Raw genomic sequence first — 17,717 nt, 5'->3', positions numbered from 1 at the left:
GCCGTAGCGCTTCCGACTCGCACCTTTCCGCCAAGCATCCCCAGCTCTGCACACAGAGCAGCGCCCTGCCCAGTGGATCCTGCATCAGGGTGCTGCCAGCTTTGGCACTCACGTCCGTGCATCGCGGGGCGTGGCCAGGGCAGCCGCAAATGGGCGTTAATGGCTCAGGGAGGCGTCACTGACACTCCTACGTGACAGTCCGTGTGCCTGTGCCAGCTGACCTCACACCAGGCCCCGCGATGCACGGACATGAGTGACAAAGCCGGCAGCACCCCGATGCAGGATCCCCTGGGCAGGGCGCTGCCGCCCTGTGCCCCTTGGCCCCAGAGCTCGCGTAGGGATTCAGAGCCCTTCCCGGCCAAGAGCTGCAGCCGTGGTAACAGGTACCTGATGTGGCTGGAAACAGTCGCGTGGTATCGAGGTTATTCTGCTCCCTCAGTTCTTCCTCGGTTCCTCCAGCTTTCCCGACCCCACTGGAACCGTGTGCGCAGGCCTCAATCCTGCAGGGGCTGAGCGATGGAGCGATCTACCCCCATAGACAACTGCGGAGTGGAAATACGGTGCAAATGTTTAACCGTGAGGGGAATTAACCACTGGAACAAGTGACCCAGGGCTGTGCTGAGCCTACGCTACTGGCAAGTCTGAAATCAGATTGGACGCTCCGCTAAGATAAGCTGTAGTGCAAACAGGAGTTAGTGCAGGGAAATCTCTGGCCTGCGCTAGGCAGGAGTGAAGGCTAAACGATCACAGAGCTCCCTTCTGGCCTTGCAATCTCTGAAACCAGACTCCTCAGCACGGCCTGGCTTTCGGGTGTCTCCACTTCCTCCGTGCAGAGCGGAGGAGGGCGCAAGTGCTGGTTAACCCATCTTTTCCATTTTAGGAGCTCCACACAGAAGACAACACCAGGTTCTGCCCAAAGGATGACAACGAACAAACATCCTTCAGCGAGCGCAACCCGCGGCAGGAGCCCAAAGGGGGCTTCCGGAGCTCCTTCCGCAAGCTCTTCAAAAAGAAATGAGCAGCCCAGCGGGAGGCGGGCAGGGAGCGCGCAGACCGGACACAGGCCAGGGCCACCACAAGAGAGAAGAAGGGGGGAGGTTTCACTGCTCAGCGTCTGGCTCTCCCTAAGACAGTGGAGGGGTGCGCGGTCAATCCAAATCAAGATGATTAGGGGTAGGCAACAGGGACCCACTGATCCCTCACCCCAAACCTACGCTCCACTTACCGCCAGCTCCCGCCCGCAATCGCCTTTGTCCTTTCCGCCCCGGCCCTGCGAGGCCCCAGAGCGGCAGCGCCCGCACGAGAGGCGCCTTTGCAGGCTCTCAGCTCGACTGGAAGCGGAAGGAACTTCCAAAGCCATTAAAGAACGTGGCTGAACAGGATCCCCCACTCGGTACTGCATGGCTGAGCGGCTCTGACCAGCGCTGAGCTTTGGCTGGACCCTGGCTCACCATCTCTGGCAGCTCCGCAGTAACTTTTCTTCGGCAAGTCCCTCCCGATCCTGTCAGTGCTGTAGCAACGGCTGCTCTTGCTGCCCCGTTTCTTGGGAGATCTTATTCGTGGGACGGCAGCCCTTGGCAATCATGGCCCCACTGTGCGAGGCATTTAGTCACGTGTGTAGTTTATAGGCTCTGCCCCGCCCCATTTTTGGGGGGAGCGGGGACTACAGAAAACTCGGCACGGGGACGGTCTCTCACTGCGTCTGTAAGACCAGGTCCAACGGGATGTGATCTTGTTGAGCCATCTCATGCAACTGTGGTTAGTAACTGTGGCTATGTGACAGCTCCACACCTCCCCTGGCCTACAGGGTAATATTGCGAACTAACTGGGATTGGTTAACTCCACCCATCCCCAGGTACAAGCCATGATTTTTCCCCCTCTCCCGCGGCCGTGCTGTGGCAAACCCTTAGCTCAGAAACGACAGCTGCACAGGAAGTTACCTTCTGCCCTTCAGTTGCAATGAGAGAAGGAGCCGCAGGAAAACTGGGCCTTTCCTGGGTGCTTTATGTATGAGCTTTGGCAGCAAGAACGGTTGGTTATGTAGGGCTGTAGCCCCAGAGGCAGTTTATTGTTTCTGTTACTCTAGCACCTCTGGTGCCACCTGGGATGGGACCCCGTTGTCTTTGGTGCTGTACAGACAGCGTAAGAGACAGCTCCCAGCCCTTCCCCGACAAGCTAATCGTCAAGGCAGACGTGAGCATCACAGGGTGCAGGAAAGGCGCAGAACGTACAAGTAGAGCTCCCAAATCACAGAGCCATAAGGCTGCATGGGTCTCTTGCAGCTTTTCCTGGGCTACTTGCACTAGGAGACTGCAAAAGTGACATATGGGACCACAGCCTTAAACAGCGACCTGGCCCGTCCCACAGCCACCTTGGGATTGGCCCCATGGTATGGCTGGGGTGTGGGAAATGTGGCCAGGTTGAAATCTGGCTATAGACAAAGAAAGGAGGAACCCTCCGAGAAAAAATACTCTTGTGTCTTCTCAGTTTTCCCTCTGTTAGCATAATAATAATGATTATTGTTCATGTGTAGTGCCATAGCCCCTAGGAACTCTAGTCATGGACCAGGAACCCGGTGCTAGGCGCTGTATGAACACAGAACAAAAGGACAGTGCACACCCCAAGGAGCTTGCAATACAGGAGTTGATAGATGGATGCAGACAGGGGAGCATAAGGACAGTTCGACTGTCCTGTTCAGCACGATCAGCCAGGGTCTCCCCACACCAGCTGCCTAACAATCAGGGCAGGGGACGTTTTGAGGAAGACAATGGGGTAGCTTTGTGGGTGCCTACAGAAGGCTCCTCCCCCATGTGAGGGGCAACAAGGCAGAAAGCATGAAGAGGCTTGTTTGCGAATGTAACAAGTGGGCAGTGAAGGCTGGTATCCCAGGCCAATCAGAGTGGGAGTCAGCATTTCGGAGTAAATAAGAGATGAGGGGGAGGGGGAGAGAGGCCCTGAAGGACCTAGAAAGTTTATGGCAAGTAGTTGAGAGAAAGGGAGCAAGGAAGGGTTGCAAAGAGGGGTGACGTGGTCCAAGAGACAGCCTAGGACGCTGATCTCTGCAGTAGCATTCGGCGTGGCTATGACCAGGACAAGATGACATAGTCACGGCAAGAGAAGGACGTGGCAATAATCAAGCGGGAGGTTATGAGAGCTTGGATGAAAGTTCTAGCACGGCTCAGGAAAGGCCATACCTTAGGCCTGGTCTATACTGGGATGGTGCAGAAAGAACCTACAAGATTTAGACAGCCTGGAAGTGAAGGGTTAGAAAGAGATCCCAGGTGAAGATGACTCTATTGCAAGCTTGAGTAACAGGCAAGATGGAGTTGTCGCCAGCAACTGAGAAAGCGGGACGGTTCGGAGGGTGAGGGGGGAGACAAGGAGCTCTGTTTTAGTCAAGTTCAGCTGCAGCTGCTGGCTGCGCACCTGTGAAGAGATGCCAGAGAGCCCGGGCAAGATTCTGTTTTGGACAGAGTCACTGGCCCAGAGATGATAGAGGGCTTTGTGTTTAGATGAGATTGCCCAGCAAAAGCTGTAGAGAAGGGAGCCAAGGATAGAGCCCTGTGGGACGCAGGGTCAGATTAATGAGATTGGAGGGCAAGGGCTAGTGTTTTTTGGAGGCCTCCACAAACTGAGAGCAAAAAAAGGACCCGTTTATGACAATCAACAAGTCACGTATGATACTGAACAAATACACAAAAATCAAAGACAATGAACAGATTATACACTTCCTGGACAAACATAAAACATTGAGTCAAATGAAAATTGTACTTGTTGAAATGGACATTTTGTGAGCTTTGAGAGCTGCAAATTGAGTTATTATATCCTCAGATGACAACACTCCACGTAGATCTCATTCATTTGGCATGATCATAAGAGCATTAAGCTTCATTTCTAACTGTAGTTGACTAAGGCATTTTTTTTAAATAAGACAGGCTTAGAGAACAATTGTTCAGCTTGCCAGCTGGCAATAGGCCCAATCAAATACAGTCTCAACAAGAGGACACTTAGGAAGACATTACACAGTTTTTGTCTTGTAAAAATGTGACGATTCACCGTTGCTTATAAATGCTGAAATGATGCATTTCAGTGAAAGGGCTGGGCTCTAGATCACCCGGGAAAGTGTCGGGCAATGCCTGAGTGCATGTTTGCATCTCCTCTTGGTGCTTGTTCAAGAAACATCAAGAAGCCAAATTTTGCAGATAGTTCAGCATAACATTCACTTCTCTTTCATTCTGAACTGACTTTATCAAGGAGAACAAAAACATTCAACCTCATATGACCGTCTTTCTGGAAGGGTCACTTTTGCCATCTGGAAACATTTGTTTTACAGAACATTTGTATTCTTCATGGTAGGCCTCATCTTCACTTCCCAATTTTCTGCTTGTCTATCAAAAACTGTCAAAATTGAGCCTGTAACCTCGTGAGAAATTTCTGCAAGGATGTCAGCAAGGGAACAGCAATGACGAAATCCAGGCCTGGCTTTTGAAGCTTTACATTAGTGTCGTCAAACGTAGCGTGTCAGTCTATAACAGGGCTACTCAACATGCGGCCTGTTTGTTTGCGGCCTGCAGTGCACTTTGGGTTTACACAGGGCTCAACACAGGGCTTGCAGGTGGGAGCCAGAAAAAGTCGTCAATATAATGGTTATCTGTTGATATGGGTTTTAGTAGTTAAATTCCTGGGCTGTCATTGCTCATTAGAAATGCTGTCATATGGGTGGAAATGGGGTAAATATTGTATTTTATTAATATCAGCAGAACTGACTTAAATGGGGCCTGCGTGTTGTGTAGTGTTGCCTTTATCTTTGCATTCATGCACGTCAGTGTAAAAGAAGCTATTTGCATATATTTGCATATCTATTTACATGTATGTGCAACCACACTTAAGTTGCGACCCTCGGCATGTGCTGAGAGTATCATTGTGGCCCCCCAGGGCATCCAAAGTTGAGTAGCCCCGGTCTAGAAGAAACTCATAACTGCAGTAAGCACATTTCCTTGTACGACTATCATGCCTTTCTTCCAGTTTTGCCAGTTTTCCTTGTTTCCTTCAAACACTGAATGCCGTCATTGTCCACTGCCACCGTTTCATAAGATTCAGCGACAGCACTATCTTGTCTCCAAGAGGGTTTTTAGGGCAAAGATTGTCCTTGTTCACGTCTGATAACGTTGCCCAGGGACTGCCATTGGGTGACGTCACATTAAAAAAAAAAAGTTTCTGAGCAAACTAGAAAAGGTTTTGGTTTCCATGCAGAAATCAGTGCCGCAAATTTTAAGCAAATTCAAACAATGAGCTGGGCATGGCACACACAGTTAGTGGGCTTAGTTAGCAACTGAATTTGAAGAACTTCATACTTTCCAGACATGGCAAGAGTGGCCATACTGGGTCAGACCATCTAGTCCAGTGTCCTGCCTGCCGACAGCAGCCAATGCCACTGTTACCTCTGGTATCAGATGGCTGATCTCTGAAATCTTCAACAGCCATGTTTTGTGTGTCCAATAAAGACGTCACCGTCTGGAGAATAGTGATAGAAATGTAGCCGTGTTAGTCTGGGGTAGCTGAAGCAAAATGCAGGACAATGTAGCACTTTAAAGACTAACAAGATGGTTTATTAGATGATGAGCTTTCGTGGGCCAGACCCACTTCCTCAGATCAAAACCGTCTGGAGAGTGACTTGCCTGTGTGGCTTTCAGCTGGTAGACACTCAACTCAAACTCGGATGTAGCGCCACGGGAGCAGCCGTGTGAAATGACGTAACAGATAAGCTGGAGTGATAGCAGGACTTCAGGGCGCTGCCACAGAGGAGCATTTCACCGGTTTGACTTCAGTTGCAATGAATTCCAAACCGTGTGTTTCATTAGCTCAGTGAACTTGCCACAGATTGGTTTTGACAGCGATGGTGGAAGACCTTTCCTGTTTCTCAGTGCTTCACATGCTCACTTAGAAATGGGTCAAATTTGGCGATGCTTCCAAGAATACTGAGATTGTTTCTTTTTCTGAGGAGAGTTGATAACTTTCTCCCTTCTCGAAATGCTCATCACCTTCAATGACAGGTTTAACAACTATCACAATACATCTTAAAACTTCCTTCCAGTAAGCCCTTTGCACTAGAAGCAACTGGACCAAATCCCTGTCAAACCGATGTTTGCCTTGCAAGTCTGCTACCTATTGTGACATTCCACACTGGTTTCTTGAGAACAAAACCCTCCTCTTTTTTTCCCTCCCATTTGGAAATGCCTGGGATTATCAGGCAATTAAAAGGCTGCACGTGAAAAAGAATAGTGCTATGGATTTACAATCCCTGAACCTCACCATTTGGGAGTTTTTTGTTCAAAAGGAAAAGGGAAGCGGTATCAGTTATGACATTTATACTGCCACTCAGAAATTCTAAATTTGTCACTGAAATTCTGAAAACAGCCTCGACCTTTCTTGATACCCTGGGTGCAAAACGCCTCCATTATAAAAGAAGATCATTTACCTGGCTCTTGGTCAGTGGTAACCGTATCCGTTTTATCACTACTGCTCTCTCCACCTCCTCTTCTGAATCATCTCTTCCATCCTCACTGTTACTGTGGATGCCAGGAACACTTTCCTTTACTTCCGCCCTCTCTGGTAGCCGTATCTTCACTTCATCAGTTTCTGAGAAGGCTGCTTTGGGAGAGGGTTCTGAGTCAATACTCGCAGACAAGGAGTAAGTTTGGGCAAGGTGCTTACAGGTTTCTCTCTTTCTAACGTAGCTTGCCATCCCTCTGCTCCACTTGGAAATTGCAACCAGCTGTCTCATTGAAATGAGGGTAAAACGACACCAAAGTAATATTGGGCGATGCTACTGTGAGTGGCTGGCCCTCGGAGATCGGTGCCACCAATTCACACGCCATTGTCAATGACTGAAAATGTGAAAAGATTACATTTTAACCGTGAAAGTTTGAAAAACTGAGACAAAATCAGTGTCAGGCAGGGACAAATGGTTATTTTGTTCTTTTAAGTGTTAGCCTGAATATGATCCAAACCTGCCTGATCTAGAGGATGTATTTCAAGAATTGGAGGTCTGAGGCTGCAGCCCTGTCAGTCTGCCCTGGTGGAAACCGCGTGGAAAGATGGCAAGGGGAGGAGCAGGATCCTCCAAAGGCCATGCTGAAGGAGCGATAACGGCAGCAGGAGGAGAACCGGGAGTGGGCAGAGCCAGAAAAGGACACGATTTCTAGAAGAACATCATGCTCGACTGTGTTGAAGGCCACTGAGAGGCCAAGAAGGCTGAGGACACCATATTGGTTCTGAGACTTGGCAAAGAAGAAATCTTCAGCAAGGGCGGTTTCGGTGGAGTGCAAGTCAGACCGGAGTGGGTTTAGGTTGAACCTGGCGGACAGGCACTGCAGACAGCGACTGCAGATGGCAACAAGCTTAATAACACAAGGGAGAAGAGCGAGGGGGCAGGAGTTGTGCAGCATGTGGGACCAAGATGGGAGGGCCTAGTACATGTCTGTATTGGGAGGAGAGGTGCTGGGCAGGATGGGGTCTCCAAGGTCAGTGGAGGGGTCAGAGGTGGAGAGCAGGAGGAGCAAGTTGGATAGAGAAGAGAGGGGGAAAGATCCGATCAACCTCCTACCAGTGCAATTCCCAGCTCCCCAGGCTGGCAAAGCAACTGACACTTGCTGGCTTGGCCCCTTTTCACTCGTCTATGGACGCTGCAGATCACCAGCTGGCACCACCCAGTCTGGGGGGAGCTGCAGCCAATGGCGGTGCTGTGCATGGGACGGAGGCGGGACTCCCCACTGCAGCTAGCTCAGCGATCATAGGGGCTCCGGCCCCCGCTCTGCTGCATCGCACGAGAGCTGCTCCTCTTGTCCGCATCCAGACACCGACATGGAAACTGACTGTTGGACCCCAAACAGAAACGGGGAAATGTCCATGTGGGGCAAAATCCTCTGTTTTGACAAAACCCACCCTGCAGTGTTTTGCAATGGGAGAAGGGGGAAGGAGCAAAGCTGGTTCCCAAAACATTCCCCTGGTAACAAGCTTTCCATTCCATGGTTTCTGTTCGGAAGACACAAGGGAAGACGCCGGCAGGAACATCTGAGGACAAATCCAGTTGTTTTAGGAATTGCCTGAAATTTAGCAAAGTAATTGGTGGTTTTGGGTCAGTGCTTCTCTTTACGCCCCATGCATCCAGCACCTCCCTGCCCCCAACTGCAGGCCAGGCCGTCCTCAGCATCGTTTGGAGCAGCGCTGGGCCGGCGTGCATGAGCACCAGTCTAGTTAGGTGCCCTTCAATGCTGCATTAGCAAGGCGGGAGCTGGTGCCAAGACACACCTGTCAATCAATGTACCCAATGCTTTCCAGACGCAGACACAGACACAGACCCAGACCGTGACCCTTCTCCCACCTTCTAGAGGGGAGGAGATGAATCAAGACACACAGATGCAGGACTTCAAGGCAGGGAGGGACGTCACTAAGGAAAGCGCTGGAGGAGATTGCTTGGCACAGATGGGCTAAGAGTGCACACCAGGGCCAGCATGACACAGAGTGTTTACGTTGTGTCCTTGTTTTTAGCTGCAGTAAGAAGGACTTGGAGAAATAGAAGAGGGTCCAGAGAAGAGCAACAAAAATGCCTGAAGCTCTAGAGAACATGAGCTACGGGGGAAGGCTGAGAGAATTGGGCTTGTTTAAGCTTAGAAAAGGGAAGACTGAGAGGAGACATGAGAGTGGCTTTCAAGTATCTGAAAGGGAGGAGGGAGAAAATTGTTCTCCTTGGCGTTTGAGGACAGGACAAGAAGAAAGGGGCTTAAACTGCAGCAAGGCCAGGTTGGACATCAGGAAAAACTTCCTGCCTGTCAGGATGGTCAAACACTGGAATAAGTTGCCTGGGGAGGTTGTGGAATCTCCATCACTGGAGATATTAAGAGCAAGCTAGACACCTGTCAGGGACGATCTAGAGTAGACAGTGCTGGGTCCTGCCGTGAGGGCAGGGGACTGGACTCGACCTCTCGAGGTCCCTTCCCGTTCTGCGATTCTGATTCCTGTCTCGCTTTCCTGGGACGGGTGCCCTGCGTAACATCAGGTGAACACCAGTGTCTGTGGGACCTGACAGCCTTTCATTCAGACACTCTCTGCCCAGCTGTATGGGCAGCCCCACCGACGGGGGAAAGGGGTAGTTGCCACAGGACCTGGCGATTCAAAGAGGCCCAGGGCTCAGCCACTGCAGCAGTGGTGCCTGGAGCTCCGGGCTGCATGCCCCGGGCAGAGCTGAGGGCTCTGTGGGGAGATGGTGTGTTGTGCCGCAGGGGGTGTGGAGGACTGGCTGCTCCAGCCCCGCCCATTCTGCCCAAGGCCCTGCCCCTTTTGGGAGTGCAGATCTCCCCCCTCCCACTTTGCCCAGGGGTGGGCAGAAGCTGTTGGCATCCCTGTGTGTGGGGAGGCACATTGCACTGCGGAGGATTTTCAGCTGCATCAGGAATGTACCATGGTACCAGTTGCCCAGGTATCTGCTGCTTGTGCCTTTAGGTCTCCTGCATGAACAGGCCTCTCCCTTCCATAGTGCCAAGCAGCTTACAGCTCCTGAGAGCACCAAAGAGCCGGCACCAGCAGAAACCTGGGGAAGGGGGGAGCCCAGTAACAGCGCCTGGGTCAGGAGAGGGGAGGCTCTCTCACAATGGCGAGGCTGGCAGGCGGCGCAGTGCACGGAACCGGGACGCTTGTTTCGCTGTGAAATGCTTCCTGATTTAGCTGCTGGTTCAGTGAGCTTGGAAGTGGATAGAACTGGCGCATGGTCCATCTCCGCTCCGGTTACGTCTTGGCCCGTTTTGTGGCGTCCTGGGAAGTGTCCCAGATTCCGTCTGGCTTTGGCTCCAAGTCTGCAAAACGTAAAGAAAACGTGTGACGGGCGCTCAGCCCCTTGGCTTGCTCACCCAGCACCTCCCAGGCTTAGCCCAGCGCTTTGCCTTGAGACGGGTGCGACTAGACTAGTTTCCTTTCTGTGACAAATAAACTTTGCTTGTCAAGAGCCCTGGTGACTGGAAAGCACTGCTGGTTTGTTGGCTTGGCCGCCGGCTCTGGGGCGCGTACGCGGGGCAGGCTGCACCAGGCAGACGCAGACAGACATTACGGACGCAGCAGCAAAAGGGAAAATTAAGGCTGAGGCCTGGTCAGAGGGGCTGCAGTTGCAGTCTGGGCCCTGAGAAGCCAGCAGCCATGGGGCCCTCCAGCAGAGTGAGTCTCAAACACTCCCCTAGAGCTCCCACTGCCTGCAGCACTGGCCATCCGAAACCTGTGGCTAAATGGGGGATTGTTAAATGTGGGGCCCCGGCGCCCCAGTACCTAGAGGGAGAGCGCTGGCTGGCTGGAGAGAGAGACCTCATCACCTGGCCTGGGGGAACCCGGCAAAAAGCACCTCGTCCTGCAGCTGGCTTGGCCTCCTTTGTCAGACTGGGTCAGCTCAGGGGGTCGCTCCAGCCCCAGAGCCAAGAGCAGCCCGTACCAGCTGCCTCAGCAGGAGATGCCCTACAGGGGGGAAATCTCTGGCCTGTTCAGCTGGGACAGGGAAGCCATCCTGCCACACTGGTTTGCTGGTGGCTCCCCACGGCATTCTACACGGGAGCAGCCCAGAGACGACAGAGCCAAGCCGGGGCTCACAGAAAGGATCCAGGAAGGGGGGTTTTGCTGTAATGCACAAGGGGCACGTTCCCCACTTCCCCGCTCTCGGGGGCTGGCTCGTGCTAGTTCCTAGGAGTTGGCTAGCGGAGCGTTTGCGCTCTTTGGGGAATGCAGACGTAGAATGAAAAATCACTTTGATCGCCACATTCATCCGCTTCACTATACACCAGGGCACCGATACTTAGATGCAAAAGTCGCTAGGGAGGCTTGCACGTCAGAAAACGCTGCCCACAGTGACACAGGTGGAGCGTGCTGGGGGAGGGGAAGGGATTTCACAGCTAGACCAGTGGCCTGGGAGTCAGGCAAGACCAGTGGCCGTGGAGCCTGGGCCAGCGCTCAGAACACAGGCACTGTCAATAGTGACAAAGCAATGACGGCCGCTGCACATTGGTTCTAATGGTGGATAAGAGTCACTAGCAAAGTCCCAGGAGATATGGAAAATGAGTAATTTACAAGCTAAGGGAGGAGCAGGCAAAGGAATAAGGTGAAGGCAACACCCCCACTCGCTAACAAACCCAACCCCCCGCTCCCGTGCACAGGCGACTTGCATTCCCACGGATTGCCAAGGGCAAGTGACACCAGCTGACCACTTACCCTCTTTTGAAGTGTAACTTACCCCCGTTTCTATCCCCACCTCATTTAGCCCAGAGACTTCCCGGGAAGTCCTTGCCGCTTACTCCAGGTGGCAGCCGTCGGCTTGGGGCCGCACTGACAGCTCTCGTTTTGTGGCAGACGCTCATCAGACATACCCGCTGTCCATTCACATCAGCATAGCCCGGGCATTACCTCCCCGAGAGAGCACCGCAACTCACGCTAGCTGAGGTGGAATATAGCCGCTCCCTGGAAGCAACCGCTAACTGATTATGCAGCCAGCCACTCCAAGGCAGTGAGGCCAGCATGATGTATCACAGCAGAGCTCTCCAGCTTCTGGTGGCTGCCAGCTCATTTCTGGACTGATTTCAATACCCTTGTCCCAATCTACCAGGCCAACAAGAGGGACAGACCTGGCGGCCCCACCGACCCTGATCCATCCGCAGGCTGACCAAGGCTCCTTCGCTTCTCAGGGGCACCGCACACTTAAGATCACCAGGTTCAGGGGTCACGGCGTTCTCAGCAGCAGATGCCTGGCTCACTTTACCAGCGGAGACCACACTGATCTGTAACTCAGCTCCTTGTGCAGTTCAGGTTGAGCCTCTAAAATCCGGTACTCTCTGCTCGGGTAACATCTGTGCTCTGGCAGGACCGTGGATATTGCTGGACCAGAGAACCCAGGCTGGCCACGTTCAGAAGTGCAGCCCATGCTGGGCTGGTGGTGGGGAGCCCAGCACCAGCAGGGCCAGCGTGGTGGAGAGCAAAGCCCCAGCCAGGGCTGGAGGTGGGGGGGGGGGTCAGTGGCCAGGAGCGCAGCAGGAGTGCAGTCCCGCCCAGGGCTGGAGTCAGCTGGGTGTGCAGCCTGGGCCAGCGCCATAGGGAGGAGCAGCCCCTGCTGAGGCTGGAAGCAGTGGAGCTAGCCCTTGTCCAGGCTGGCGTGGTGGGGAATGCAGCCCCGGCCAGGCCTGGCACAGTGGGGGCTGGAGGCAGCAGGTGACTGGGAGCGCAACCCCGCCTGGGAGCAGAACCTACATCCGGGTAGGGAGCCTTGACCTCCTCTCGTTCGGTAAACTCTGTGGTTCGGGACCACTAAGGTCCCGAGGGTGCTGGATTAGGGAGGTCCGACCCATGGAGACCTGGGAGAAGAGAGAGTTCTGGGGTGGCGGTGGGGAGGTTATGCAGCAACTCCTGGCACCCTAGTGTTAGAGCAACTAAAAAGCCAAGAACTATCAGAGGACTAGCAGATGGGGGGTTCCACATTCCCCAAACCTGAACTGCCATCTCCTTCTCAAACCCCCAATACACCCAGGGCCTGTGACCCTCCTTACTAAGAGGTAGCCAAGCACTGAGCAGACTGATATTCCTAAATGACTGAAGCCTATATTCAGGGTTGGGAAGGCGGAGTTGAATTGCTAGAGCATACAAAGCCACTTACCACGTGACATCCATACCCAGCCAGTCCAAGTGAAAGCGGTTTCCATTTTACAGCTGTTCTGCATGCCGCACGCATGAAGGGGTCAGGCCAGCTCTTCGGCAGGCAGGAGTTCACATCCCACTTGGCACCCATCCCGGCGCTTTCACTGGAGACACAAAAGACTGAATGAACATTGAGTAGTTTGAGCTGTAACGTGCACTGCCACTGACGAGAATACAGGGTTAACGGGCAGTGGATTTTTAATTATTATTCAAAAGAAGCTGAAAAAGTTTCTGCTTTGCTTTCTCCCTCTTCTTTCAGACTTCAGTGACTGTCCTGTATGCTTTACACAAACCTGTTTTTAAAAAGTCTCACACACGGTCCAGAGGAAGGGGTGGATCTAGTAAATCATCCTTAACAGGAAGTGGCTAGAATCTTCTCCGATGGGTAATTACAGAATTGCCCATTTCTTTGGTTGCTTTTGAATGTTGAGTTGAGGCCTTTCCCTCCCCCCCGGATGCTTTACATGAATTGTTGTTCTAATATGGGGGGAGGGGGGTCCCTTCCAAGAATATAGTTCTATTCGACAGAAATGGCCAGTGATCCACTCTGATTATTGCAGCACTGAGACAGATTTAGGCCTCTCTCTATAGAATTCTAGAGGAACCCAAGCATTAAATTTCAACAGAGTGAACTTTTAATTCCTGAGTTATCGATCCTTAAAAAGAGACAGGCTGGAAAGCTGCAGAACGAAAAAAAGAAAAAAAATTCCCCAATATACCAGCCCTGCAACTTCTGAAGTTGTAAACCAGTGGTCCCCAACATTTTGGGGCTGCCAGGCGCCTGGGGGCGGGGCCGCTCACGCGCTGCGCATACGGGGGCAGGGCCGCTCACAGGCCACATGACTGGGGGCAGGGTCAAGCATGCGCCGCACGCCCGAGGTTGGCACAGGCATGTGCTGCGATCCCGGGCAGGGGCTGCCCAGGTTCCGCGGGGGCGGGCACGCGCGGCGCCCCCGGGAGCAGGGCCAAGGCCAGCGCCAGGGCCAGCAAGGGCACGCGCAGCGCCCCCGGGGGCGGGGGGTCAGGGTCGGCACACGCGGCGCACCCGGGGCCGGGACCGGCCATGCGTCCGGAGCTGGCACCTGCCGCACACCCAGGGGCGGGGCCAGCCCAGATTGCTCCACGGGCGCATGTAAAGGGCCTGGGCCCGCAGGCACCGGGTTGGGGACCACGGTTGTAGACTATTAATAATGGATTCACTTTGGTTCTCACGCTAAGTGTATTTTCAGTGCTTCTCCATTCCTCCGCTAAGCTCCCATCCCAGGGCTATCACGTGCTCTTCAACTTACTGAAATGATTTCTTATAACTCTGCAGCAGACTGACAAACGTCTTTAACGTGATGCACAGCATTAATCTTTCACAAACTCAGCGTCAGACCAGTGAGATGTTCATCCTATCTTACATATGCAAAAGTGTACACTTATGGGATATATGTAAGGCATTTTTATTTTTAGAACATTTTTTAATGCCAAAAAATAACAGCCACTATTAATTTTCCACTTTAAATGCAATCTGCATACCATTGCAGACAAAGCATACAAAGATTGCCTACAGACATGGTTAGGTACACAGGTCATAAGACGTGCCAGTTAAAGATTACTGCTTTATTCTTACATTTGGGTCGGACTGACATAGCTTTCTGACATGTAATCATTTTAGCAAATAACCAGGCCATTAAACAAAGGCAAACACACATCTACACCACAACACACAAACTTATCAAAACTCAAAATGTGTACAATTTACTTTGACAAACAGAAACAGGCTTGTTTTCTAGTAAGCTAAGCAAAAAATTTGTCCAAAAGAACCCCTCTGCCCACATAATTTACCTTGTTCTGAAAAAAATTACAGATGTTCTTAATAAAAAGGCACATTTGGCAGCTACTAAAACTGGCATGCATCTGGCACAGGACTTTCCCCCCCTCTTTCAACCTTTCAGTCACTTGGTGCATGACATCATGTGTGTTTATTATGGAGTCAAATGCGACTTTATCCTTAGTTCACTTGATTTACAATTTTGCAGCAACTGGCTACTTTAATGCACTGTTTTTCATTCAAGGCAAAAGAGAAATTTGCTCACAGTTGACAGAAAAATGCACTTTAAGGTTTTTTTAATGGAAAATAAGGCATGACATTTACAAAGCAAGCCAGAAGTGCTTTGGGCTTCATAAGAGTATTGGGCCACATTTTCCCCTCACCTAACAAAGCTAAAAAGACTGAAGCCCACATATTGAGCCCACGAAAGCTCATGATCCCATCTACATGTTTTGTTAGTCTATAAAGTGCTACCAGACTATTTCTTGTTTTTTAAGTTTATTGTTGAAATGACAATTCAACAGTTGAAATAGGGGTTTTAAAGAGAAAAATCTAAGAAGCTGCCCAACGTTTTTTTTCTGCTTTAAAAATGCATTTTTCAGCAAGATCCTTCCCGTTAGCTGAAAAAGGGTATGATGTTTGAGAGGGAAACCAAAGTGTGATGTTTTTACATGCCACAGGCCAACCACACTGATCACAACAACTAAGCATTAAGGAACATTGTTACAAAGACAGACATTCATGAATGATGGGCGGGAGGGGAGGGGGCTTTCCTGGTGGACTCTCACTGCTCAACGTCTAGGAACACAGAAGGAAGGCTGCTTATGCGAGTTGTGATGCAAGGATCACACATTACCCAGAGCAGAAAGAACTAGAATTTCTATTGCCAGGCATTAGCTCTGCTACAGGGACTGTGCAGTCTAAGCAGACTCATTCAAACAGCCCTATTGGTACAAGAGAGTCACTTCCCTCAATACAGTAAAATAGAACCATCTTTCAGAAGAACACGAAGAGCTTGATCCAAGGGCTGCTAATGTCAATGGAAAGACTCCCATTGATTTCAGTACGTTTTGGATCAGGCTCCCAACTGAGTAAAGGTGATACTGGAGTTTACCGGTAAGAAAAGCCTGATTTAAGATTCTGTCTGCGCAAAAGTAACAAACTATGCAATAGATCATTACAATAAATGAAAACTTGAGCAAGTAAAGGCATAAACGGATTCACGGAGGGGGCACCGAACTCGGTTTCTTTCTTAAAATGCAATGGTTAAGCAAGAATTTAGAAACAATGGCCAGAGAACATGTGAAGCAGTTTGCAGCTTATGGGTGCATGCCCAGTAATTTCATAGTATTTATTCTGAAGCAAAGGCAATAAATAATCTCTCCAAACAGACACTGGAGAATCGTGTTGGGGTTGTTGAAGGCCAGTAAGTGCTTGCCTGATAACCACGTCTTCAATAACTTTTCCTTGCACTTCATTATCAGTTTTAATTTAAGCGTTCAGTGTCTGAAACGCTAACATTTACAAACTACCAATAGAGAACTTTTCCTTTTAACTTCCAGTTTGCACTTCTGGGGTGGAGAAGAGGGGAGAAAGGTTGGATGTATCCTACACTACTGCACTACGCTCTATATCGGGCACACGTTAGGGACAGACTTCAAACATTGCACTTTGGTATCTCATTGCCCCGATCGTTAAAGGACTTCATTTCTCCCCATCTGCGTAAGCACCCAAGAGCTACAAACCAATACTCTGCAACAGTACGGTACAGCTCAAACTTTTAATCTGAGCTCTGCAATAACACAGCAATCCATTTAGCCACAGTTGTTGGCTTAGGATGAAACATGCTCCATTATGCCACGCTATTATTCAAGATCATTCAACAATCTGGCAAATATGAATAATAAAAATGATGCCATTTTCCCTGCCAGCATCCAGGGATATTTTCTTTGACACACTCCCCCACCCATAATCACTAACCAATGTGAACTTGTCCAAATGAGAAATTCTTCCATGTTGCAAAAAAGTTATTTCTTGAAAAAGGGGCAAATAAAATTGACAAGTTCTGAGAGGCCAGGAGCTCAGCAGCTGTGTTGAACATTCTCCCTCTTGACTTAGGGATTTGATTTCTGGTGCTGGTCATTCACACATGGTGTTAGAGGCAGCACTGTGGAGGTATGCGGTCCATTGGTAAGTGATGGATAATTGAGCAGCACTGCTGAGCTCCAAAGAAGTTTAATCTAGGCTTTTATGTCACCATAGAGTCTAATCAACTTCTCTACTTTCGTGGGTTTTTATCCTCAAAACCACTGTAAGGTACCAGTATTTTACAAATGGGGAGAAAATGAAGTGACTTGCCTTTGCAAGGCTGGGGTTGGGCCAGGAACTGAATGCAGGTCTGCATCATATCATTGCAGCACTCAATTCACTAGGCTATTCTACCTATCTAACCAACCTCGGCAAGGAAGGGTCATAGTTTTGAGTGTAAAGGACAGGTCGTGAGGGTTCTGCACATCTGACTAACACTGGAGAGCTTCCTGGCTTCCTTCTGGCAAGTCAGCAACTTCCAGACATTGCACCAACGGCATTCGTTATGCTGGGCTCGACTGGGACAACCGTGAACATCATTTACATTTCCTGTAGGACAGGGTTATATAAAGCACGTGTGTAAGAATGTCTTCCTCTGAAGAGGAGTTTATAAATCTTACCTAGAAAGGGGAAAAATACATGTTGGGAAAGAGGGAGCGGTAAAACATGTTTCAAAATAGAAATATTAAGGAAATACAAAAAGTTACAACTGAAACTCAATGTTTGGCTATGACAAAATATGCCGCTTAATGCTGATGAAATCAAAACACTTTCTGAAATGTAAAGACCAACTGTAGTATCATAGTGCGTATTCCACTCCGCTAATGGCATTGTAAAAAGTTACTAAAATTGTAGATTTCCGTCCCGAATCACTCTACTACAACTATCTCCGAGGGCATGGCTTTCTGGGTTACTGAAATGTATTTTGCTTTTATCCGAGAGGAAACATGATATAATTTTACTACGACCCATGAATCTTATTAAATAAAGATGAGATACTGCACAATTCACAAACATTATGATAGAGGAGATTAATAAAGCTTCTTTTCTTCAATAACTGGCATGCATTACTGTCACAGTATTGGTTAGAATCAGA

The 17,717-nt window shown here is 50.2% G+C and overlaps 2 protein-coding genes across 3 annotated transcripts in view; one reads left to right on the top strand and one right to left on the bottom strand.

Annotated features, from left to right (window-relative positions):
* Positions 1-17,704, top strand: part of ARHGEF33 (Rho guanine nucleotide exchange factor 33) — a 69,789-nt gene extending 52,085 nt beyond the window's left edge. For both annotated transcript variants that reach the window (XM_006116252.5, XM_075925824.2), the window contains one exon: positions 881-17,704. In XM_006116252.5, the coding sequence (XP_006116314.1) occupies positions 881-1,018 (138 nt within the window). In that variant the 3' untranslated portion in view covers positions 1,019-17,704. The remainder of the gene's footprint in view (positions 1-880) is intronic.
* The window catches only part of SOS1 (SOS Ras/Rac guanine nucleotide exchange factor 1), a 99,168-nt gene continuing 91,143 nt past the window's right edge, over positions 9,693-17,717 (bottom strand). Inside the window, exons 22-23 of the transcript XR_012903070.2 lie at positions 12,677-12,821; positions 9,693-9,851 (exon numbers count right to left, since the gene is read on the bottom strand). The gene's annotated coding sequence lies outside the window, so the exon portion shown is untranslated. The remainder of the gene's footprint in view (positions 9,852-12,676; positions 12,822-17,717) is intronic.

The sequence above is a fragment of the Pelodiscus sinensis genome, chromosome 3 (assembly GCF_052426305.1).
Source record: "Pelodiscus sinensis isolate ZL-2025 chromosome 3, ASM5242630v1, whole genome shotgun sequence".
In the NCBI taxonomy this organism is placed as follows: Eukaryota; Metazoa; Chordata; order Testudines; family Trionychidae; genus Pelodiscus; species Pelodiscus sinensis.
The sequence above is the reverse complement of the archived record's forward strand: the minus strand, read 5'-3'. Positions and strand labels throughout refer to the sequence as shown.